Source organism: Capra hircus, chromosome 2 (genome assembly GCF_001704415.2).
Source record: "Capra hircus breed San Clemente chromosome 2, ASM170441v1, whole genome shotgun sequence".
Lineage (NCBI taxonomy): Eukaryota > Metazoa > Chordata > Mammalia > Artiodactyla > Bovidae > Capra > Capra hircus.
In genome coordinates this window covers 109,603,681-109,630,289 of record NC_030809.1, presented here as the reverse complement: position 1 = coordinate 109,630,289, position 26,609 = coordinate 109,603,681, and the positions used below count along the sequence as shown (strand labels likewise).

The window sequence follows — 26,609 nt, the reverse complement described above, 5'->3', positions numbered from 1 at the left end:
TTATCCCTAACATAAAGTAAATCTCATGTTGAAGAAAGAGATCTGCATTAAAATTTAGACAAAATCTAAAATAAGCAAAGTCATTTTAAAAAATCCTTTTTTCTCCACATCAATCTTAAAACTTTGTAGTTAAGAAAGCTGCTATCTGAGTAGCTATGAAGAATACTGATACAACGGACTAAAGATGGGTACTGTATAAGATTCATTATTTTAAAAAATCTTTTAAAAAGCATTAGAAATTTGAAAGAAGGAACACAATTTAAGCTAACCTTTGGTTAAAACACAAACAATACTACTAAAAAAATTCTAACGTATACATGTATTTCATGTACAAGTTAGAACTTTAAAATAAGCTCACCTTATTTTAAAAAGTGATAACCTGTTATTGTTTTCTCACTGTAACAGCTGTAATCACCTCAACGTGATAAAAGCACCTAGAAATGTAAAAACCTAGGTGTACACTATATATGTATTTATGTTACATTCAGTATATACAATTTGCATCAAGATATAGTAAATCCTCACTTCACAGACTGCATATTTGCCCACGGGCTTGCTCACTATAATTTATTTGTAACCCCTAAATCAACACTTGCAGTGCTTCACAGTCATTCTCAGACTGGTGAAAAAGTGATGAGAATGGCAAAACTAGAACAAATAATGCTAAAAACTAGCATTATTTGTACGATGCTTGTAGGAATGTGAAATGACGTAGCCGTTGTGGAAAAGCTTGATGGTTCTTTAAGTAGCTAACCATACAATCACCATATAATCCAGCAATTCTACTCCTAGGTATATATCCAAAAGAACTGAAAACAGGGACTCAAACAAATACGTCCATGTGCCAATGTTCACTGCGGCATTATTCACAACAGACAAAAAGTAGAAACAACCCAAATGTCCACTAACAAATAAATATGGATAAACAAAATGTGGTATGCATATATACTGGAAAGATACTCAACCACAAAAAAGAAGGAAGTTCTGATACATGCTATAAAACATGGATAAACCTTCAAAACATGCTAAGTGAAATACGTTAGACACAAAAGGACAAATATTGTATGATTCCTCTTCTATATACAGAATAGGCAAATGCTCAGAGACAGAAAGTAGAATAAAGGTTACCAAGTGGCTGCGTGGAAGGGGAAATGGCTACTCTATGGAATGATGAAATAGTTTTGGAAATAGTGGTGGTAGCTGCACAATTCTGTGAATATAAATAATATCACTGACTTAGTTACAAATGGTTAAAACAGCAAATTTTATATGTTACCACAATATTTTTTTTAAAGATTAAAAAACTGAAGTTGTTTCTGTTAAAAAAAAAAAAAAAAAAAACAAAGAAGTAAAGATGAGTTAACCAGAATTGGAAAGAGGACAGGAGAAACCAACACTAGGGAGATTCTGAGAATATACATGTGAATTTAACACAGGGGTTTTGGTTAGCACAGGAATGATTTTATTTTAAAAAGTGAAAATAAATGGTAACAGTGTTGCTGAGGATCTGGTAAAATTAGCACTTCCTTTTGGAGAAGGAAATGGCAACCCACTCCAGTACTCTTGCCTTGAAAATGCCATGGACAGAGGAGCTTGGTGCAGGCTACTGTCCATGGGGTCCCAAAGAGTTGGGCACGACTGAGCAACTTCACTTTCACTTTGGAAGTCAATGCAGCAATATATATGTAAAGCCTTAAACATGTATAAATATTTGACTAAGTAAACCTCCAGTCACTTACATAGAAGAATTTAAAAATGCATCAAACAATAGGTACAACAGTGTTCACTGGAGCAGTTTGAAAACAAGAAGCAATTAAATGTTCAAAACTGAGATTAAATAAATAAAACCATAGTACATTCAAACAATGGATTAACATGTACTATTAAAATGTTACTAATTCATATTTAGTAACATACAAAGAAATTTATATTACATCCGAAAGTTGATTACAGAGTATATGCAACTCTGTATTTTTATTCCATGAAAAGATGCATTTGGGGAGAGGATTGTTTTTCTTCTTTTTATCTGTGTCTTCTAAACAACAAACGTGATATAAGCTGTTTCTGTTTAAAAAATCAGGAACATCCATACATAGGTAATTGGCTAAATAAATTATAGTATATAAAAATACAATAGAGTACTATGCATTTATGAAAAAAATGAAAAAGATTTCTATGAACTGATATGAAATGATTTCTAGGATATATCAAGTAAACAGAGAAAAAACATTATGTACAGTATGCTATCTATTGTATAAGAAAAAATGAAAAATAAGAAAAAACTGTGTATCTGTGCTTATGTTTGTAAAAAGAAATACAGAAAAATAAGCCAGAAACTAATGAGGTTGGTTACTAATATGGACAGGTGGTGTAAAAAGGGGTGAAAAAATGAGGGAATGGAAATGGAGTGAAGAGTTAGGTGGGAGTGATAATTCCATGGTATTCTCTCTGCTTTGACTCTTAGAATCATATTAATGTTTTAAAAGCTTAAAAAAGAGGACAAAAAACAAATCAATCTGGCAGGAAAAACAAATGAAATATAATCAGAAACAAATGGATATAACATATTTTGAGTCATAAAACCATACAAAATTTATACTAGAAAGTACTAACAAAAGTCACTTTTAAATGTGATAACTACATATCCTCACTTTAAAAACAAAAATTGCTATAAACAGTGAACTCTAGTTAGTACGTTACTTTTCCCAGTGTTATAGGGTGGCAATTTTTAAATCTAGGAGTCAACAAATGAGTAGAATTTTTTTAACATAATGGAAGAGAGATTTCTCATGGTTGAAGAAGGGAGTTACAAATATGAAACAGAAAACACAGAAATAATCCATATGGTGCTTACAGATTAAATTCTTCTGAGACCAAAAGAGTTTATGTTACTGAAGAGCAGAGCAAATTTTTACCCATGGAACATGATAAAAAACATGAATTGCTGACATGAGCCCCAGTAACAATTTTTTAATGGTCAGAATTAGAAAACAGTAGTAGTATTGACTTTGGATTACAAATAAACTTAGTGAGTTGGCAAATTCACAAATACAGAATCTTTGAAAAATGAGGAACATTTTTTACTCTCTTTTAAGTTAGTAATTTATAAAGAGATATTCACTGCAAATATTCTGTTCCTTAATTTATCCTCCATAGATAATTTTTTCCTGGATCAATTACTACTGAGATGATTGCAAAATAGGGACATCTCTAACTCTACAATTTCTTTTACATGTATTAGTTGCATTCTACTAAGTTTTTCTTTCTCCCTTCTTATTCATTTACTATTTATTTCCAAATGGACGCCTAGATTTCTATTTTATTTGATAATATGATATCATCACTACTTATTTTCAAAATAATCAATGCTCAACTTGTTCTCATTTGGCCAGTGGAAACTCTACCCCTTCAAACTGGCTCCTGTGTCCTTTTCACAAAAGTTTTCATCATTTGAAAACTTTAGCAGTACAGCTGACCTCCCCTTTCAGCAAAAGGGGAGGCCAGATGTATTGCTAAATTCTTTGTTCTTCCACCTTTAAAAATTCTCCCCCTTATAGGTACCTCTCTTATTAGTGGTCAGTAGCAGGAATACAGAAAAATGACACACCAAAAAAGGGATATTTTAAATCAGATCATAAATTCTTACATGAAGAACTGTGAGCCATTTGTATCCTTCCCTCTGTTGGCCATTGACAAGAGAAATTCTTTATTGTGTTTAACAGCAAAACTCTCATCTATAAAGAAGCAAAGTTTTCAGTTACATTACAGGCATAATTTTCCCCTCAAAATTCATTTTCACTCCTCTATATATCTTGGGTTCCTATCATGTCATCTTTAGCGCCAAGCAAAATTTAGATTAAAAAGTCAAGGTAAGAGAAATCTAATATTAACCAATTCCCTCCCCTATCTTTTCATATTAAAATATTTTTAATTTTCAATCATTTGCTATAAAATCCAAATACTATACCAATCTTTCTTCAATATTATTTTTAACACACAGAGGCACTCATTCACTTAATTTCTGCTACTGATAAAGAAAATAGCTTACTGCAAAGAAAGCGGATTGTCTTCCAATATTGTATTAGAACAAGAAAAAAGCAGGTAGAATGTGAAATTTCACTGACTCCCGAAAGTTAAAGATGGGTAATATGAAATTAATTCCACAACCACATGTTTACTCTTTCAAATGATCTTCACATTAATAGAAATTCCACAGAGAAAACTTAAATTTGGGAAAAACATTACAGCCAAATTTAGAATATCAAAGATTTAAAAAAAAATCTTCATAGAAAAATGGACACATAAAAATTTTGGTATTATCACTAAGAAATACAGCTGAATCTCTCTTTTAATAAAGATTAAGATGAAGCTTTTAATTTACAAGCAAACATTAAATGTTTAATTTAAACATAAATATTTTTACCTTCAAAAAATCCTCCATAAATGGATTCCCCTCCTCGTCCATTTCCTAAGAATGAAAAGCGTGAACTCTTAGAACTGTTAGGTCAGTAATTTCCTTGAAGTATTCCTAAACAGAATGCTTCTTACAAAGTAGGTACCTGAATGACTTTATACCAACAATACTCAAAGGTTCACAGCAAATCATAAAAGATAATACTGAAAAGTTCCCAAATTACTTTTTCTATTCTCTGATACAACAATATGAGTGTGACAAAGCCTATTAATATCTGTAGAAAAAAGACTGTTCAGATTCTAATGATTGTGTAGGTCTTTTAACAGAAATTACTAGTAGCTTTCAAAGTGTCTTTAAAAACACAGTTTCAGTATTTTTACAAAATGAAAGACCGTAAAAACTATACTGTAGTAAAAGATAATTGGATGTGACAAAATCAAACATGAACACAGAAAGGCTACTAAGAGATATATAGTGGTTTTTTTTGTTGTTGTTGTTTAGTTGCTAAGTCGTGTCTGACTCTTGTGTGACCCCATAGACTGTAGTCTGCCAGGCTCCTCTGGCCATGGGATTCTTCAGGCAAGAATACTGAAGTGGGGTGCCACTTCCTTCTCTAGGGGATCTTCCTGACCTAGGAATCAAACCTGCATCCCCCTCTTTGGCAGGTGATTTTTTACCACTGAGCCATCAGGGAAGCCAATGTCTTGTGTTTTATCCAAAAGCAAATTTCTGAAATTAATTCATGCATCAAAGATGAATTTTTTTTCCTATGTTTTTCCTCCTTTATGTCTATTTCTATGAGTTGTTCCAATTTTTATTTTTGGCCATGTCAGGCAGCTTACAGAATCTCAGTTCCCCAACCAGGAACTGAACCTGGGCCCTCAGCAGTGAAAGCTTTGTATCCCAACTACTGACCACCAAGGAATTTCCAGTACTTTTTGTTTGACCAAATGATTAAGTGGGCTGAAAAGAAAATTGGACCAGTACTTCCAGATACTTGTCTAACTTTCAGATCAATGTACATAAGAATAAAAGAATATAAATTTATAAAAAAAGAATATTTGATTTTGTTTAGTAAGAATTAAAGTCTTACCTTCACTGAAGTCACCACCTTGAACCATAAAATCTTTGACAACTCGATGAAAGAGACAACTTTTATAATGTAATGGCTTCTGAGTTGATTTCCCTGTCCCCTTTTCACCTAAAGAGAAGAAAAATTAGTAGGCTATTAAGTAGAAAAGAAATTAAGGATATAGTATTAGAGCAATATTAATGATGAAATCACAGGAAAAAATTTTTTTCCATACTTCTTTAATTTTGGAAGTATGATGAATGATGAGATGATGAATGTTAACTAAATTTATTGTGATAACCACTTTATGATGTATGTAAATCAAATCACTATGCTCCACACCTGAACTCATACAGTGCTATATGTCAATCACATCTCAATAAAACTGAAAGAAAAATTTAAATAAAATGAATAAATAAAAAATTATTTCTCTTGATCTATAAAGACTTCCTAAGCTACAGAATTTTCACTCAATCTCAGGAATTCTTTTAGAAATTAATTTAAAAAGCACCCATGCTTTTCTAGTGAGTGGAAAAATCAATCTCTGATATAATCCTATTGCAATTAATTTGTCTAAGAATTACTTTCATGTCTAGTCAATGTTGCAAATCAGCATCCTGAGAAAGAAAAATACAAAGCATGAAAAAATCTAAAATGTGTTAAATTGAAACTATTAGGGTGAGTGAAAATGTCAACAAACCTGTACAAAGACATCGAAAGTTCTCGCATGTTTTGGGGCACACATCAGAAAATAATTCAAAGACAACTCTTCCAGCTGAAAAAGAAGGTAGCTGGTTTATATTTCTTCATGTAAAGATAATTTAAAATATTAAATATTCATATATAAATGTCAAATAGGGACATTAATTTCCTTACCAGGTTGATTATTAATGGCGATGTCAAAAAAACATCTAGGACGCTGAACCTTTATTCCCATGGCGTCAATACTCCAATCTGAGTAAAATGGTTTCAGGCAAACACATTAAAACAGCAAAGATTTTTTCATAAATTTCTGAAGAGAAAACAAAACAAAACTGTGGAGCATAAACAAGAAATGTAGTCTGAATTTATTTTAATATTTACTTTCATGACATAAATTACATGATTATTTTCTGTGAAAGATTATACCGCATCTTGTAGAAAAGACATAAAAGGTTTAGCCATTATATAATACAATTTCTATTTTAAAAACCAAATATAGACTGCCAACTCAAACAGAAAATTGTATCAAGTCTGTATGGTTAGTGAACTAGAGACAGGTTACCTTTAAACAGGGAAAAATCAAGGACAAACTGATCCAATCTTTTTGCTCCTAGAAAACAAATAAATTTTGATTAAAATAGTGGAGTTTTAAAAAGAAAGACATTCAAATTCCTAAAAATAATTCCCCAAGGAAAAAAGAAAGTGGACTACTTTAACAATAGTTATATATATGGTAGATTACATTATGAGTAAAAATACATTACATTTTACATATGAAGTTATTTTTTGATCATGAACAACAGCCTATACTGATCTATCTAATGTAGACAAAAACATCAATAAGTGAGATACTCTATGTAAGTTTTATCTACAGAGTAGATAGCTACTAGTTAAGCCATTGTTTTCATAAGCATGTAAGGACTTCCTCCAAATTCTAATACCTGGTGGAGAATGACAGGGTAAAGTGAAAAGCAGAAGAAACAAAGGTACTTAGTATAAACAGCATTCAAAACAATGAACTATAAAAATCTGTCTATCTGTTCAAAATAGAGACTAAATGAAATGTTTATGCTTTTGTGAAAATTATGTCTTAAAGCTAGTAGCTCAATAAGCTCAGTAAGCAATGAATGATATTTTAAATCGAGTGAAATTTTTATAGATTCACAGAGTTATAGGAAATAATACACAGAGATGCATGTTTCCCCCACGGTAACATTTTACAAAACTATAGCATAACAGCACAGCTGTAGGGTAAAAAGCAAAACAATGCTGACACAATCTACATTTCCCCAGTTCTAGCAGTGCTCATTTGTGTGCATTTATTTAGTTCTAAAAAATTTTATTAAATATATAGGTACATATTATCTACCACCATTCCTTATCAATTTTACACACACCACAACCACAGGTAAGAAGAGTCAACAATAAAAGCATGGAAGACTGCCCAAATCACCAACAATTTGAAAAATACAAATCCTATGTATTTATTCATTATTGTATGGAAAAGGGGGGTTACAAACTACTTTTTCTGCAACCTCCTCCATTTTTTATTTCTAGAAGATACAATATATATACTAACTAAACAAACTAAAATTTGTTTCATATGAAACAAAAAGAGGCCTTTCAATCCTCCAGGAAGATTATAGACATAGACTTCCTGAAAACAATAAAACAAAACAGAACTTATTAATTTTAATAGCTTGCTAAGTTTGAGCATTTTTATTTGTATAAAATTTCAGTGTATGCACATCTGAAGTTGAGAATACACTGGATCCATAAATCTGAGGAAACTATCTTATCTCAAAGAAAAATATTAAATTATTATTGATACTTAGTACCTGATTATCTTTTATCTTCTAAATAACTTGTGCAGGCCTTCTTAAATTCTCTACATTTGGAGGCAGAAAAAAGAGGAAATTTAGAGACTTAGCTATTTTCCTCCATAAAAAACTTCTAAAGTTAGCTGTTTAGCCACAATATCCCAAAGATTTCCATTCTCAGAAAAAGAGTATAGATAGCACTGCCTAGAACATACCAAACTGTTTACAATTACAGTTGCTCTCCTATTTACCGTATTCTTAAAAACTCCTTATTTGAAAAACAGGTAAATATTATGAAAGCTTAGAAAGTACTTCCTAATACCTTTAATCTTCTAGATAAAATTTTTGATGATTTTCCAAGTTTCTCAATTCTAAGGCATACTGTAAACAATCTTATAATTCTGAGACTTTGCAATCACAATAAATGGTATCACTAATTTATGGAGTTAGGACTATAAGCAGAAGCTACTAGGATAGCTGTTTGCTCTGTTTTTTTTTTTTTTTTTTGGCTGTTGTTTAAGTGCTGCTTATATGGGTAAGTTTACTTTGGGAAAACATTAAACTCCACTTAGAATTTGTGCAGTTTCTGGTATGTTATGTTACACTAAATTTACTTTGTTAAAACTTTATCTAAAACAAAATTCTTGGGGTTCCTGGTGTCTCCTCCAAAGCAGGAGTCACGGGTTCGATCCCTCATCCATGCTGCAGAGCACTAAGCCCAGACACCACAACTACTGAGCCTGTGCTCTGGAGCCAGCGCTCCACAGTAAGAGGAGCCACTGCAAGAAGAACCCCGTGCTCCACAACTAAGAGTCGCCCCGCATTTGCCACAACCAGAGAAAAGCCCGAGCAGCAGGGAAGACCCAGCCCAGCCAAAAATAAATAAATAAATATTATTTAAAAATGAAATTCTTATTTCTCTACCCCTGATTCTCTCAAAACAGTAAACACTATTATCCAACCCGGCTGCTACCACTGAAGAAAACATCAATTTTATTGAACTCAGTATGTCCAAAATATTATTTCAACATATAATCAACACAACATGCTATTAATGATGATTCACATTCTCTTTCTGTTACTATCCTGTGCTAAGTTGCTTCAGTCATATCTGACTGTGAGACCCGCTATGGACTGTATGTAGCCTGCCAGGCTCCTCTGCCTGTGGGATTCTCCAGGCAAAAATAAGGGAATTATCTGCCATGTTACCAAGTCTTACAAGTCTTGGAAACTGAGCGGGTTTTTTTTTTTTTTTTTTTTTGGCCTTACTGCGAGGCTTGTGGGATCTTTGTTCCCTGACCAGGAATCATACCTGGGCCACTGCAGCAGAGGTCAGGTTCTAACCACTGGACCGCCAGGGAATTTTCAGAAATCAGTGTTTATGCCACATTTCAAATGTTCTATAACCTCATGTGGCTGGTGGCTACTGTACTGGACAGCATGGTTTTAAATACTTCAGCTCATGTTGATCTCTACAACTTTATGGAAAAATTCCCAAGTTGGCTTCAGCCACACTGGAGATCCTGCTGTTCTTCAAAAGTCTGTGTTCAGTCATGCTCTTTGCAATCCCATGGACAGCAGCCCACCAGGCTCCTCCGTCCAGGGGATTTCCCAAGCAAGAACACTGGCCACTCCAGTAGCCATTCCCTTCTCCAGGGGATCTTCCCAACCTAGGGATCAAATCCACATCTCCTGAATCGGCAGGTCGAATCTTTACCACTGTGCCACCTGGGAAGACCCAACAGCCAAGGCCTAGCCTTCGTCAAGTCTTTCGCGTTTACTGTGCCCTCTGAGGAATGCTCTTACCCCGGCTCTTCACACGGTTCACGTCTCCACTTGAGTCAGTGCTCAAGGATCACCTCCTCGTGGAAATCATTCTTTGCTAGTATAGTCACAGAAGCAGGCCCTATCCTCCAGCACTTTGTATTCCCTTATTCTGCTCTACTTTTCTTCCTAGCATTTATTGCTACTTGATATTTTAAGTTTTTGTATATTTTCCTCTTACTAGAATATAAGCTTCATGATGTGAGAGACCTCTTCAGTTTTGCTCCCCTCTTAATTCCTAAGTGCCTCAAACAGTACTTGATTATGGCAGGAAACCAATATTTAATAAATCAATAAACATACAAGGAAGACTAGGCATGTGTGAGAACGCTTTTCTGCAACACTGCAATAACAATAATTAAAAGGAAACACCCAAAATGTCCCCAAATGAGATAATATCTGAGTAAATTGTGGTATATACATGCTATTTAATACTACAAAACAGTTTAAAAAGTCTTTACGCACACTATCCAAAACACCTGTTTAGGTGAAAAGAAAAAACAAAGTTGCATTCAAGTATTTTTTTAATACCCTGAAATAATAGTCTGCTTCCACAGAGAGAAAGGTCTTGAGATAAATACCAAAACTTCAAACAGTAAATACCCTATAGGGGTACAGGAGTAAGGATGGGAAGTCAATAAGGGTCTTTAACTATAACGTTTGAATTTGCAACAAGAATATGTTCACGTATTAGTTTCCAATTTAAAGAAAGACATATCTCCAAAGTAAAATAAAATAGCAGAAAATATGTGAAAATATTTAGAGCATATTTCTAAGTGAAAGAGTCATTGACGATTTTTGTTTTAGTTTTCTCATTTTCCAAGTTTTCTATGACAAATACAGACCTGTAAAAGTAACTCTTCAAAAGAGCATTCAAGACTTCACATATTTTTATAATGTTTCACTATCAGGCTTACTACTGTTGTTTCATATTTAAATCTAGAGGATTTCAGGAAATTATTTTTCTTTTCACAAAACTGTGTACCCCTCCAAAGGAAGGGTACATTTGCTCCAAAGGAAGTAAGCAAAAATACTTGAGTATTTACCTAAATAAACTTTGGATGTTAAGTAACTTTTCAGGTTCACTAACAATGAAATAAATAATGGAGACAAACTTGAGAATCCTTTGGACTGCAAGGAGATCCAACCAGTCGATCCTAAAAGAAATCAACCCTGAATATTCATTGGCAGGACTGTTGCTCAAGCTGAAGCTCCAATATTTTGGCCAATTGATGTGAAGAGCTGACTCACTGGAAAAGATCTGATGCTGGGAAAAACTGAAGGCAAAAGGAGAAGGAGGTGGGCAGAAGATGAGACAATTAGATAGCATTACCAACTCAGTGGACATGAACTTGAGCAAACTCCAGGAGATAGTGGACGATAGGGCAGCCTGGTATGCTGCAGTCCTTGGGATTGCACGACTTAGTGATCGAACAACAAATAATAAATAAATAAATAATGGAGACAAACAGATTTGATCTCATGAAAAAATGTATTATTTCTATTTTTCAAAGGGAAATTAGAAAGTAAAAAATTGGGGGAAATATTTCCAAACATGATGTGCTGGTTTCCTTACTGCAGAACACTGGCAAGGCCCATCCTACTCACCGAAGAACATGAAGCACCTTTGGTCCCGATATGTAAATATCAGTCCATGTGACAACCAAAAGCAGCCCTCTCACTGTCCCTCTTCCCCTCCTTGAGGACTGTACGGTCCATGCAGGCAACAATTAAAAGCACAAAGGCTACCCAGGGGACTATAAACAAACAATTCATAAAAAAATGAAATAAAAAATATAAACAGTATGAAAACTTTGGCTAAGCAACTTGGCACTGTAGACCAAGAATATATTCATAATCATTCTAACCTTTAACACTTTAGTAACTCAAACTCTTTGAATGTCTCTGTTGCTGCTAAGTCACATCAGTCATGTCCGACTCTGTGCAACCCCAGAGACGGCAGCCCACCAGGCTCCCCCATCCCTGGGATTCTCCAGGAAAGAACACTGGAGTGGCTTGCCATTTCCTTCTCCAATGCATGAAAGTGAAAAGGGAAAGTGAAGTCGCTCAGTCGTGTCTGAGTCTTAGCGACCCCATGGACTGCAGCCCACCGGGCTCCTTCGTCCATGGGATTTTCCAGGCAAGAGTACTGGAATGGGGTGCCATCGCCTTCTCCGTTGAACGTCTCTAAAGGCAGCCATTTAAAATAAAATCTTCTTTAAAGAAAGTGAAAGTGAAGTCGCTCAGTTGTGTCTGACTCTTTGCGACCCCATGGACTGTTGCCTACCAGGCTCCTCCGTCCATAGAAATTTCTAGGCAAGAGTGCTGGAGTGGGTTGCCATTTCCTTCTTCTGGGGATCTTCCCAACCCAGGAATTGAACCCTGGACTCCCGCATTGCAGGCAGATGCTTTACCGTCTGAGCCACCAGGGAATAGTAATTAGGAACAATCTAACAGTTCATACAGCTTAAAAAAAAAACAGGCAGACGTAAGACCTAAATAGACATTTCTCCAAAGAAGACACACAGATGTTCCAAAATACACATGAAAAGGCGCTGAATATCACCAATTATTAAAAGAACTGCAAATCCAAACTACAACGAGGTATCACTTCACACCAGGCAGAATGGCCATAATCAAAAAATCAGGGCTTCCCTGGTGGCTCAGTGGTGAAGAATCTGCCTGCCAATGCAGGAGACACGCATTGGATCCCTGATCTGGGAAAATCCCACCTCCCTTGGAGCAGTTAAGCCCAAATGCCCCAGTAGCAATTAAGCTACTGAGAGTATGCTCTAGAGCCCAGGAGCTCCAACAAGAGAAGCCACTGCAATGAGAAGCCAGTGCATCACAGACCCAGCATGGCCAAAAATAAATAAAATTATTTTGAAAACATTTACAAACAACCAATGATGGAGAGGCTGCGGAGAAAAGATAACCCTCCTACACTGCTGATGAGAATGTAAACTGGTGTAGCTACTATGGAAAACAGTATACAGGTTCCTTATGAAAACTAAAAACTGAATTACCATATGATCCAGCAATCCCACTCCCAGGCATAAAATCAGAGAAAAACACCGTTCAAAAAGATACAGGCTCATTTCAGCAGTGTTTACAACAGTCAAGACATGGAAGCAACCTAAATGTTGGTCGATAGATGAATGGATAAAGAAGATGTGGTATACATACAAGATGGACTATTGGTCATAAAAAGAATGAAATCCCAAGTGCTGCCACATAGATGGTCTTAGAGATTATCATATTAACTGAAGTAAGTGAGAGAAAGACAAATATCATGGCATCACTTATATGTGGAATCTTAAAAAATGATACAAATGAGCTTATTTACAAAACAGAAATAAACTCATAGAAAATAAACTTATGGTTACTAAAGGGGATGCGGCGGGAGGGAGTTAGAAGTTGGGAATTATATACACAAAGACACACTGCTGCTGCTGCTGCTGCTGCTGCTAAGTCACTTCAGTCGTGTCCGACTCTGTGCGACCCCATAGACGGCAGCCCACCAGGCTCCCCCATCCCTGGGATTCTCCAGGCAAGAACACCGGAGTGGGGTGCCATTTCCATCTCCGATGCGTGAAAGTGAAAAGTGAAAGTGACGTCACTCAGTCGTGTCCAACTCTCAGTGACCCCATGGACTGCAGCCTTCCAGGTTCCTCTGTCCATGGGATTTTCCAGGCAATGTGTCTTTATATCAAATAGGACCTACTTTATATCAACAAGGACCTACTGTATAGTATAGGGAACTATACTCAGTATCTTGTAATAATCTATAACGGAAAAGAATCTGAAAAAGAATACACACACACACACACACACAACTGAATCACTCTGCTGTGCACTTGCAACTAACACAACACTGTAAATTAACCTTACTTCTATAAAAAATAAATGAAACAAAAAACCAACCTAAATGTCTAACATGACAAGTAAATTAAGAACTATTCATTTGATGGACTGCTACGCTGCTTATGAAAATATAATTTTTAATATAACATGGAAAAAATGTTTAAGTGAAAAAAACAGCAAAATTATGTAGTGTAAAGGATTTTAATGGTAAAAAAATTCATATACTGTCACTGTAGTGCTTTTTATAATAGTAAAAAAAGTTGTATAGTGATAGAAATTGGTTAAATAAACGCTTTCATCATGAAATGGATGGTATTCATCTAGCCATTGGAAATCATATTCTTACATGTTAAAATAACAGAGGTAACATTTTTCACCAACTGGATTGAAGGAAATAAAAAATGCTGACCTCATGTATTACTGACGATAGCAAAGGGGTAAATCTGATAATCCTTTGCCAACGTGAAACACACATTACAAACGCATTAACGGCCCTTTGACTCAACAACCCTATTCCAAGGAATTTATATATCATTCACGAAATAAGGTATGCACAAGGTCATACAAGGCACCATCATTTGTAATAGTTAAAAGGCCATAAACCTAACTGTACATAAAGGAGGAAGAGGTTACATAAATCATACGACCTCCATAAAAGTTACTGGCTATAAAAAGGAATGAGGAAGCTGGTTATCTGCTATCTCCCAGGCCTTTTAAATAAAAAACAAAAAACAAACAACAACAACAACAAACTACGGAAACGTATATGGTATATTTTCTTTGTATTTTTTCAAAAGAACTTCTAAAGAAAATGTGTTTTGTCTAATACAGATGCATCTGGTGGGAGAGAAAATGGGTAGCTGGGGAAGATGGGTAAGATTTTTTTTACCGTACAACTTTTCAATTTTATGCCACTACTAATACTAAAGCACACTAATACTACTGTTAAAAGTTCTTTAAAAATAAAACTGAAAAAGAAAAATTATCAAAGACCACTCACAGATGAGAGATATTCATAATATATTAGGTGAAAGAAAGCAAGTTAGCAAGCAGTATTATCTGTAAGATTCCTATTTTACACATATCAAATGCACATAAAAAAGATATCATTCAATAAAAAATGGAAATTCTGCCATTTGCAACAACATGGTTGGACCTTAAAGACAAGCTAAGTGAAATTAAGTCAGACAGAGAAATACTGTATGATCTTACTTGTATGTGGAATCTGAAAGTAAATTAAAAAATATATTCACACATGCACAAACATACCGAACTAAGAGAGAAAGATACCAGATTTACGGTTACCAGAGGCAGGGGCTAGGCTTGAGGGAACTGGATGAAATGGTTACAAGGTACAAACTTTCAGTTATAAGATAAGTAACTCCTAGGGATACAATATACAACATTGTTAACACAGTTAGCACTGCTGTATGGTATATTTGAAAGCTGCTAAGAGAATAAAGTTCTAAAAGTTCTCACCACAAGGAAAAAGCATCATTTTCCCCGTTGTATCTGTATGAGATGGTGGATGTTAAACTGAACTTACTGTGGCAATCATTCTTCAACGTGTAAGTCAACTCATTATGCTATGCACTTGACACCTGCACAGTGCTATACCTCAATAAAACTAAAAGGAAAAACAGGATTTACATCAAAATATCAATCGTGAACTATGCAGCATTACTTACAGACATGGAAACAACTTAAATGTCCCTTGATAAGTGGATAAAGAAAATGTGTCACACACACACGGAGGAATATTATTTAGTCACAGAAAAGGAAGAAAATCCTTCCACTTGTGACAACATGGATGAGCCTCAGGGACATTGTGTTAAGTGAAAACAGTCAGGCAGAGAAAAACAAATACTGTACAATCTCATACATGGAATCATAAAATAAAACAAGAAAAACCCCCAAATCTGAACTTATAAAGTCCCAAGAAAACAGTGCGCATGCATGCATGCTAAGCCTCTTCAGTTGGTCTCACTCTTTGCGACCCCATGGACTATAGCCCACTAGGCTCCTCTGTCCACGGGATTCTCCAGGCAAGATACTGGAGGGGGTTGCCATGCCCTCCTCCAGGGGATCTTCCCAACCCAGGGATCAAACCCATGTCTCTTACATCTCCTGCACTGCATGGCTAGCGCCACCTGGGAAGCCCCAAGAATACAGGGTACAGCATGGCGAGTTATACTGTGCTCTGTACTTGAAAGCTGTTAAACAGATGATCTTGTCACAATGAAAAAAAATTTGTATGTGAGGTGAACGGCAACTAGACTTACTATGGTGATCATTTTGCAATAGATACACATAGTCACACACACGTGGGCTTCGCTCATAGCTCAGCAGGTAAAGATCTGCCTGCAATGCAGAAGACCAGGGTTTGATTCCTGGGTCAGGAAGACCCCCTGAAGAGGGAATGGCTACCCACTCCAGTATTCTTGCCTGGAGAATCCCATGGACAGAGGAGCGTGGCAGGCTACAGTCCACGGGGTCGCAAGAGTTGGACATGACTAAGCGACTAAACCATCACCGCCATCAATCATATACACAGTGAACTATGCACACATAATCATAGACACAGTGATCATGTCGTACATCTGGAACAAATTTAAAGTTATGTGTCAATTACACTTAAAACAAAAGGATATACAACAAAATATTAACTCTGATAATATCTGGGTCATGAATTCAAGGGTAACTGTTATGTATTTCTGTTTTCCAAATTTTCTTCAACAGGTATAATTTTATAATCAAGAAAATATTTTGAAGAAATACTAACAAAATGAGATAATTTTCTGCTTATTAAAATAGAAAAGATCTTTTAAAAGAATAATTCCCAATACAGTAAGCAAATCCACTGGAAAAGTATGTAAAAACTATTTATATCTCAAACTGGTTTATACCTTAAAAATCCAAGTGCTAGGAATCTACTGTAAGGAACTATCTTAGAAAGCCTTCATGTATAAAGTTGGCCATGTCAGTGCTCCTTTTATACTATTCGAAGTAACCTTTTCAGTATTATGAAAAATGATAGTTGAACAAAATATCACAGTAGTGGAAGCAATGCTTACAGTGATCAGTAACTTGAAAATGCTCATAATTTGTTAAAAATACTCGATATAAAACAATAATGTAGTAGTATTACAATCACATAAACTACTTCAAATTCAGAGATTTACAAAAGAGAAAAAAAGACTGAAAGGAAATAATTACTGCAGTATTTGGTTTCAAGACTGGAGGGTGGGGATATATGTATGTATATGTATAGCTGATTCACTATATGTGAATCACAGAAACTAACACAACATTGTAAGCCAACTATATTCCAATTAAAAAAAAAAACCTGAAGAGTGTTTTTGCCTCACTGTACTTTCTACTTCTTTAATAAAAATAACTGCTATTATAAATAAAAAGTCATAATATAATAAAAAATGTACATACAATCCAAGATTATAATGTACATGTCTCTGTGTGGTTATAATACGCATTTAGGTAACACCACACAGAGATACTTTTCTTAGAAACAGATTTAAATGGTATCTTGAAATAACAAATCAAATATGCTTTAAATTTAAAAACATGAAAGATAGGAAATTATTATTAAAAGCACTATATAAATACCTTAATATGTAAATGTTCTAACATTAATAGCTAATGAAGAACAATGATGACACAAAAGATGGCTCAATGCCATGTCTCTAACATTACTGATATCAGATTTTATCTAATCAGAAAGAGGATACAGTATTCCCTCTTTAACTATGATTTCCTGTTATTACACTATCTAAAAAATGCAACACAAACATCTAGTCCATTTTTTTTCTTTTTAAGGAGTACAGAGGTGGCGCTAGTGGTAAAGAACTTGCCTGCCAATGCAGGATATGTAAGAGATGCGGTTCGATCCCTGAGTTGGGAGGAACCCTGGAGGAGGGCATGGCAATCCACTCCAGTATTCTTGCCTGGAGAACCCCCTGGAAAGAGGAGCCTGGTGGGCTACAGTCCCTAGGGTTGCACAGAGTCAAACATACCTGAAGCAACTCAGCATGTACGCAAAGAGAAAACAATACTGATAGATACCAAAAACACAATTCAGGACAAAAATCAAGTCTACACAATTTTCAAGCCTATGCAATTTTCAATAAAATAAGTCACGAATTTCCTAAAAACAGTTCACAAAGAAAGCTTTCAGAGCAATAATCTGCAGGTGAACTGTTCACTGCATAGCTGTTTAATCTAAACGAGTTGCAGCTATTCCTGTAAAATGTAGCTATATTTTTTCTTAAGAAAAAAATCATCGTATCGCGCAACATGCCCCATTCCTGTGCAGCAATCAGCATAGTATACCCCATTAGATGAGGTACATATGTTCCCGTCTGACCTAGTTTCCACTACTGCATGTTAGCTGTTACCATTTATCATTTACTTGAGCTCTTGAATTCACCTTACCTGCCTGACTCCCTCCAAAATCTGAGTATTTGATACTTACTTCCATCTACTTTATTTACAAAGAAAATACTTTTAAAGATAATCAGTAAAGCTAACAAGCTCATGAAAAAAGTTGAGTAAAATTAAGCCATAACTTTTAACATTTTAATGTACATTCTTTAAGTTTCTTTTAAGCAGATAGAATTACAAATATTTTATCAACAGTATCATAGTCACATTAATGTCAATAATATATAATGCAATAAAATTTCAAAATATTAAATGCTAGGATGTATGATATGCCATGTGCTCTTGTGCTCAGTTGTGTCCAACTCTTTGTGACCCCATGGACTGCAGCCTGTCAGGCTCCTCTGTCCCTGGAATTTTGCAGGCAAGAACACTGGAGTGGGTTAGCATTTTCTACCCTAAGGGATTTTCATGACCGAGGGATCGAATCTGTGTCTCTTATGTGTCCTGTACTGGCAGGTGGATTCTTTACCACTGCTCCACCTGAAACTTCTGCAACAAATATATTTCATAAAAATATCAGACATGAAACAAATTTATAAGTAAAAAGTTTATCTTGTAGCTTCAGACATGAAATAATTTTCATATTCACCTAAAGTAACATGAAGGTTGGAGGTGGGGGGCAGAAGGACATAGGCAACTAATTATTAAAACATACAGTAAAAAAACATGGTATTTGTAATTGTGCTTTGTTGCTGAGTCACGTCCAACTCTTTGCAACCCCGTGAACTGTAGCCCACCAGGCTCCTCTGTCCATAGGGATTCTTCAGGCAAGAATACTGGAGTGGGTTGCCATGCCTTCCTCTACCAGCTGAGCCACCAGGGAAGCCCCGAGTAAATTTGTAATTAGGCAATAAATAACGCAGTGACTTTATTACATTCTTTAACACATGGAATTACATTCATAATCCCAAGAATCACTTGGAAGTTCCACACAATGTGAGGGAGTCTGCAGAGTACTAAGTCTTGAAAATGGAGATAGTAAATACTCTTAACTATTGCGATGACAAGCAGGTCTTTGCCCTTTCTGATTCCCTTGGTTAATTCCTAATTGTCCTTAAAGATTGAACACAGCCAAAGTACAGTCTAGGAACTTCACCCTGACTCTCTGAAGTTAAACTGATTGTTTGTTGAATTTTATTTTCACTATCATAAATTTGTCTGGAGAAGGAAACGGCAACCTGCTCCAGTATTCTTGCCTGGAGAATCCCATAGACAGAGATGCTGGCGGGTTAAAGTCCATAGGGTCGCAAAAGAGTCAGACAAAACTTAACAACTAAACAATAACAAACTCCTTGAACTCAGAACCTTTCTATCTTCAACACCAAGCACAATGCCTGGTCCAGCACTACACTGCCAAACAGAATGCTAGTTAAGGCTTAAGCAGAAGACTTACCCAGTGCCTCTTCTCCCACATGCTTCCCACAGGGAGTATTGCTAATATGTATCTGTAGTGAGTAAACCCTCTCAGCCTATTCTACAACTGAAAGGAGCTTATTCTTTAGATATGCCTACTGGGGTTGCATTCTGTTAACAAAGTGTCTATTTTCTTTTCTTTAAACAGAATCCACTATAAGAGAGCATTTTCAGTTCAAGAGCAAGAAATAAAGATGAGAAGCTCTCATCTGTTTAAGTTTAATAAAACAGGTAGCAATTTTCATAGAAGGCTTGCACCTCTAAGTGCAATCATATTAAGTTAAATTAATTAAAAGTATAGCAGATATTGAAGACTTTCAAAGATAGCAATCTAACATCACATTTTACATTATTCTCTACCTTATGCGGAAACAGTGGAAACAGTGTCAGACTTTATTTTTGGGGGCTCCAAAATCACTGCAGATGGTGACTGCAGCCATGAAATTAAAAGATGCTTACTGCTTGGAAGAAAAGTTATGACCAACCTAGATAGCATATTGAAAAGCAGACATTACTTTGCCAACAAAGGTCCGTCTAGTCAAGGCTATGGTTTTTCCTGTGGTCATGTATGGATGTGAGAGTTGGACTGTGAAGAAAGCTGAGTGCCAAAGAATTGAGGCTTCTGAACTGTGGTGTTGGAAAAGACTCTTGAGAGTCCCTTGGATTGCAAGGAGATCCAACCAGTCCATTCTGAAGGAGATCAGCCCTGGGATTTCTTTGGAGGGAAAGATGCTGAAGCTGAAACTCTAGTACTTTGGCCACCTCATGCGAAGAGTTGCCTCATTGGAAAAGAGTCTGATGCTGGGAGGGATTGGGGGCAGGAGGAGAAGGGGTCGACCAAGGATGAGATGGCTGGATGGCATCACTGACTCGATGGACGTGAGTCTGAGTGAACTCCGGGAGTTGGTGATGGACAGGGAGGCCTGGAGTGCTGCGATTCATGCGGTCACAAAGAGTCGGACATGACTGAGCGACTGAACTGAACTACCTTAATGTAGTTCACAGAAATCGAATGAGAAAGAAAAACAGATTGGTTAAAATATCTAAATACATTTATGAATGCCAGGTTGTTAGTGAACTAAGTACAAATAAGTTGACATTCTGGGGTGTCAGAAAAGGCAACTATGATCTTCCATATAGTTCCTTTTCCCTTAGTGTCTCTGATAGTCACAAACCTCTGCACTGGTAAAAACATGGTTAAAAGCGTATAGGCAGTTAGTAGGGCTTCCCTGGTGGCTCAGATGGTAAAGAATCTTCCTGCAATGCAGTAGACCTGGGTTTGCCCTGAGTCAAGAAGATCCCCTGGAGAAGAGAATGGCCATCCACTCCAGTATTCTTGCCTGGAGAATTCCAAGGACAGAGAAGACTGATGGGCTGCACTCCCTGGGTCGCAAACAGCCAGGCTCGACTGAGCAACTAACTCACTTCACTTTCAGGCACTTACTAAATTCCTAAATCCTTCAGAAAAGTTAAAAAGAGAAAAGCTGGTGTGACGCCAAGTTTGGTGTTAAATAACTTACTGAACGTACAATCTGAGACATAAAAATCTAGTACAACAATGCTGCTGCTGCTAAGTTGCTTCAGTCAGGTCTGACTCTGTGCAACCCCACAACGGCAGCCCACCAGGCTCCCCCGTCCCTGGGATTCTCCTGGCAAGAACATTGGAGTGGGTTGCCATTTCCTTCTCCAACAACTATGCTAGTGCAAACTAAAAAGCATATACCAACTGGGGAGTCGCTGCTAATATTCTTAATATTGTACCTGCAATTATCTAAGCTCTTATAACGATAAACTTATCCCACTGTCTCAACAGAGAGAACCAAACCATCTTAGCACGGTGTTATTTAATCCAGTAACTCCTAAATAAAAAATTACAGACTTTTGAAGTTTGAAGGAAATAGGTAATCTGGTCCAATCTTCTAATTGTATAGACTTGGGAACAAGAAGACTAGAGAGTTGAAGTGACTGGCTCAAAGTCACAAGTGGAAAAAAAAAAGCAAGAGTTTTCTGGTTAAGATTATAGCTTCACTGTTAAAAGTAGCTTATAACCTGTGCCTGATTCATACTGATGTAAGGCAAAAACCATCACAATATTGTAAAGTAATTATCCTCCAATTAAAGAAAGAAAGTAGCTTATTCATAAGTATTCCAGATAATGGCTACATAATTCTACTTTTTATCAAGTGACCAAGATGCAAAGATTTAATTATGAATAAACCTTAAGCTAAAGTTTATGCACAATTAACAGTAGCTTATTAATACATACAATCAGGCTTCATGCAGTTTTAAAATAAGCAGATTAAGGAATCATTCATGCTTAAAAAATAACTTTTAATATCAAAAATTGATACCCATAAGTATGACATAATTAAATTTCAAGAACAAGTTGGTAATCATCTTAAGCCACTACTCAAACTAAAACGAAGTATAAAACATTTCCTGTCTGGTACTAAAAATACAAAGTCCCAGTTACAGCATACAGAGAATTTATAAAACTGCCTGTAGTATATTCAAGATGCAAGAACTGCCTTACAGAAATAAAAATATATGGAGTTCTTATGGAGACCATATATTCATTAAACCAAGTCAAAACCACTGACATTTAATGAAAACTAAAAACTGGTACTAATATTAAAAACAAAAAAGAAGAAAAAAAACTGTGTAGCAGAGAGATTGGCAATAAACTCTTCAAATAACTTGAATTATCTATGGATTCCAACTACATATAACAAGACACATTAGTACATGAGAATAGAGAATAAATAATACATTCTAATCCTGTTGAAATATCCTATACATAAAACAATAAGGGAAAACATCAACATATATTTCTCAAAAGAGCAACACTTGAAGAACTGTAGATGATGTCCTGACAACTAGTAGAACTAGTTCATCCCACTCTAACTATTACCAATTTCCCGGTGTATGGGAGAATGGATGCTGCCTGACAGGAAAACGTAAAAACCTAATTTAAAATATGCAAAATATCAAAAGAATAAAGACTTTACCTAAAGAACACCAATATTGCAAGACCACAGTATCAAGCACCAAAAATGAAAGGCCTTTAGTATGTCACAATAAATGTAACGTATGCTTTTCACTCATAGGGGAACCACTGAGCTCTTACTCAAAGCTAATTTTACACAGAATTTTAACAAACCTGAATATTTACTTTTGAAGCCCACAGCTTGATAATAACCTGAAATTAGAATATAATTTTATAGATGAAAAAAAGGTTCAGAAAGATGGTTGGATCAGAAAAGAACTCAAAATTTCGAACCTTGTAAGTTTGCTTACTTGTACACTCCTGACAACAGGGGAAGGCAACCCTGACAAAAGTTCGCAAAAGCAAAAACCTTAAAAAGTAAACAAAATTTTTAAAAACGCACAGAATCCTACTACAAGACAAGACGCCACTAGGATCTCAGGACACCAATACTCTTGAATCATAAAGAAAATGTTAAGGTAAAGGGACCTCCGTTTAAAACAGATGTATGTAATTCCTTACAGAAAAGATCCCACCTTAAATGATTAAACTAAAAAAAAGGAGGAGTGATAAAACGGGTAAATTTTCGCATACATAAAAAACATGAATTAGAGAAATAGCCATTCTAGATGTCGGTGCCTTTTCTGGATTTTATACCGCGATTTCAAAACTGTTTACACACCCCCTCTCCATCATCTGTACAAACCGGCCATTCTTTGCCAAACGGTAAAACACAGACTCACTTTTTTTTAAATCTGGTTTTGACTACTGAAAATTAGCCGTACCCCCTAATTTCCACAACATTTAATTGTTCCTTGGACGCATTTCTGACCACTATTGCAAACACTTGGTCCTGCATAAAGTACTACTGTGGGAAGAAATGAAAATCAATGCACAAAATGGTGCTTTTATAACATTTTTAAAACGACTAAGAGTTTCCCATTCCTGCAGACCTCGATTCAGCGCCTTAAAAGACTAAAGACTAGCCAAATTCGCACACTTCCCGCAAAGCATTTGGAATTCCGAAGCCATCACCTTCCTCCAAGAGTAATCCCTCCTAAAAGGCCTGCGCTACTCACAGTTCTTCGGAAACGTGGGAGAACTTGGAGTCAGTTCTGGGATAAGAAGGGAAGAGCCTGGATTGGAGTTTGGGGAGAACTAAGTGGCCTGTGCCACTACACTACGCAAGACAGTCGCTATGAGAGGAAAAGGTCTGAGCAGGGGGAAAGCCTGTCTTCGTTCTAATCTTAACCCCTGAGATCCAGGCTCCTTGCCTGCCACTCTCCACCCCTAATGTGACAGGATGGCAGGTAACGCGTCCCGTTTCCCCACCTATCCTCCCACCTACCCCGCACTCGTGCTCGGTCTTACGATTTTGAAGCATCAAAATCACCCCAGCTCCCTGGAGTTCAGGCCACCGTCGCTGCCGCCATATTACAGCTTGTGCGGCAAAATGCGTCAGGGAGGGAGGTGTGCGCCCGAGAAGGGAGGGCGGGGGCTGGGAGGGGGAGGGCCATTTTCCAGGTCCGGAAGGCACGGCTGGAAGCCCTCTCCAGCAGCACCTGCTGCAAAGCTAGCGCCACGATCCTCGGGGGCCGCTCTGGGATCGGGCAGCCCCAATATCTTGAGAGGAAGACGGTTAAGTCGGTCTGGGCCTATCGCGCCGGCTCCGCCCCTCTTCTAGGGCCCTTCCCGCTCTCGCACCCCGGCACTGCTGCAAAGGACGGTACCGAAACAACACAGGCTCTGCGCCACCTACTTGCACCAGTCCAGTCTCCTCTTCCCGGGGTCCGGTCCTTTAAAGCGCTTCAAATCTACCGCCGCCAGAAAAGGCGCTAAAGACCACTAACCGACTCCCTCCCCCCACAACCCAGTCCCGGCGTGGAGGGGAAACGTCGCGCCGGAAATACGTCACTGCTCGGTGGCCCGCGTCTTCTGGTGATCCTTTGCTTGCGATACCTCGCCGTCCCTGGAGATTTAGGATTTTGGAGCGAGTTAAATGCCTGGCCCATAGGTAGCTTAGTGGTTTCTGTGTAAGTTGATTGACAGCGTATGTAACCGTTAGAATGCCAAGTCTTTCGTGAAATGGAAGTGCTTCACTTAATAAACATTGATTGAGCTTCTGCCAGGGTATTGGGAAGGAGACCCTACTTTCAAAGAGCTTCCCAGGTCAGCTTCTAGTTAATGCTGTGACACACATTAAAAAAAAAAAAAAGAAATGAACAAGTGCTATTTGAGGAAAGAACGAAGTTATAGAGGACATTGACGCCCTTTGTTGTCTTTTAAAAATATTCTCAGCAACCCCATGATATGTTATTATCCTTGTTTCAAAGATAAAGATTGAGGCTCAAGGAAGATAAGTGCGTTCCCAAATACATTGTTCCTAAATACTAAAGTAAGGCTTTGACTCCAAATCCAGTGCTTTCTGGGGAGAAAACTTTTTAGGACATATGTTGCTATTTAATTGTTTCAAGAGGTTAAGTGTTCCTAGATTGTTCAGTTCAGTTCAGTTCAGTCGCTCAGTTGTCTCCGAATCTTTGCGACCCCATGAATCGCAGCATGCCAGGCCTCCCTGTCCATCACCATCTCCCTGAGTTCACTCAGACTCATGTCCATCGAGTCAGAGATGCCATCCAGCCATCTCATCCTCTGTCGTCCCCTTCTCCTCCTGCCCCCAATCCCTCCCAGCATCAGAGTCTTTTCCAATGAGTCAACTCTTCGCATGAGGTGGCCAAAGTACTGGAGTTTCAGCTTTAGCATCATTCCTTCCAAAGAAATCCCAGGGCTGATCTCCTTCAGAATGGCCTGGTTGGATCTCCTTGCAGTCCAAGGGACTCTCAAGAGTCTTCTCCAACACCACAGTTCAGAAGCCTCAATTCTTTGGCACTCAGCTTTCTTCATAGTCCAACTCTTACATCCATACATGACCACAGGAAAAACCATAGCCTTGACTAGACGGACCTTAGTGGGCAAAGTAATGTCTCTACTTTTGAATATACTATCTAGGTTGGTCATAACTTTTCTTCCAAGCAGTAAGCGTCTTTTAATTTCATGGCTGCAGTCACCATCTGCAGTGATTTTGGAGCCCAAAAAAATAAAGTCTGACACTGTTTCCACTGTTTCCCCATCTATTTCCCATGAAGTGATGGGACCAGATGCCATGATCTTCATTTTCTGAATGTTGAGCTTTAAGCCAACTTATTCACTCTCCCCTTTCACTTTCATCAAGAGGCTTTTTAGTTCCTCTCCACTTTCTGCCATAAGGGTGGTGCCATCTGCATATCTGAGGTTATTGATATTTCTCCCGGCAATCTTGATTCCAGCTTGTGCTTCTTCCAGTCCAGCGTTTCTCATGATGTACTCTGCATAGAAGTAAAATAAGCAAGGTGACAATATACAGCCTTGACATATTCCTTTTCCTATTTGGAACCAGTCTCTTGTTCCATGTCCAGTTCTAACTGTTGCTTCCTGACCTGCATACAGATTTCTCAAGAGGCAGGTCAGGTGGTCTGGTATTCCCATCTCTTAAAGAATTTTCCACAGTTTCTTGTGATCCACACAGTCAAAGGCTTTGGCATAGTCAAGAAAGCAGAAATAGATGTTTTTCTGGAACTCTCTTACTTTTTCGATGATCCAGCGGATGTTGGCAATTTGATCTCTGGTTCCTCTGCCTTTTCTAAAACCAGCTTGAACATCAGGGAGTTCATGGTTCACGTATTGCTGAAGCCTGGCTTGGAGAATTTTGAGCATTACTTTACTAGCATGTGAGATGAGTGCAATTGTGTGGTAGTTTGAGCATTCTTTTGCATTGCCTTTCTTTGGAATTGGAATGAAAACTGACCTTTTCCAGTCCTGTGGCCACTGCTGAGTTTTCCAACTTTGCTGGCATATTGAGTACAGCACTTTCACAGCATCATCTTTCAGGATTTGAATCAGCTCAATAGGAATTCCATCACCTCCACTAGCTTTGTTCGTAGTGATGCTTTCTAAGGCCCACTTGACTTCACATTCCAGGATGTCTGGCTCTAGACTAGTGATCACATCATCATGATTATC

At 37.1% G+C, this 26,609-nt stretch overlaps 1 protein-coding gene across 12 annotated transcripts in view; it reads right to left on the bottom strand.

Moving 5' to 3' along the window:
* The window catches only part of PPIG (peptidylprolyl isomerase G), a 43,375-nt gene extending 18,923 nt beyond the window's left edge, over positions 1–24,452 (bottom strand). The window contains exons 1-8 of one of the 12 annotated variants that reach the window (XM_005675997.3): positions 24,313–24,452; positions 8,027–8,076; positions 6,751–6,798; positions 6,363–6,498; positions 6,187–6,261; positions 5,508–5,615; positions 4,424–4,468; positions 3,647–3,734 (exon numbers count right to left, since the gene is read on the bottom strand). In XM_005675997.3, coding sequence (XP_005676054.2) covers positions 3,647–3,734; positions 4,424–4,468; positions 5,508–5,615; positions 6,187–6,261; positions 6,363–6,423 — 377 coding nt within the window. In that variant the 5' untranslated portion in view covers positions 6,424–6,498; positions 6,751–6,798; positions 8,027–8,076; positions 24,313–24,452. Of the gene's footprint in view, positions 1–3,646; positions 3,735–4,423; positions 4,469–5,507; positions 5,616–6,186; positions 6,262–6,362; positions 6,499–6,750; positions 6,799–8,026; positions 8,077–10,878; positions 10,899–23,901; positions 24,288–24,312 lie in introns of those variants that run through there. The other 11 variants (XM_018064234.1, XM_018064271.1, XM_018064244.1 and 8 more) reach the window with 11 other exon arrangements.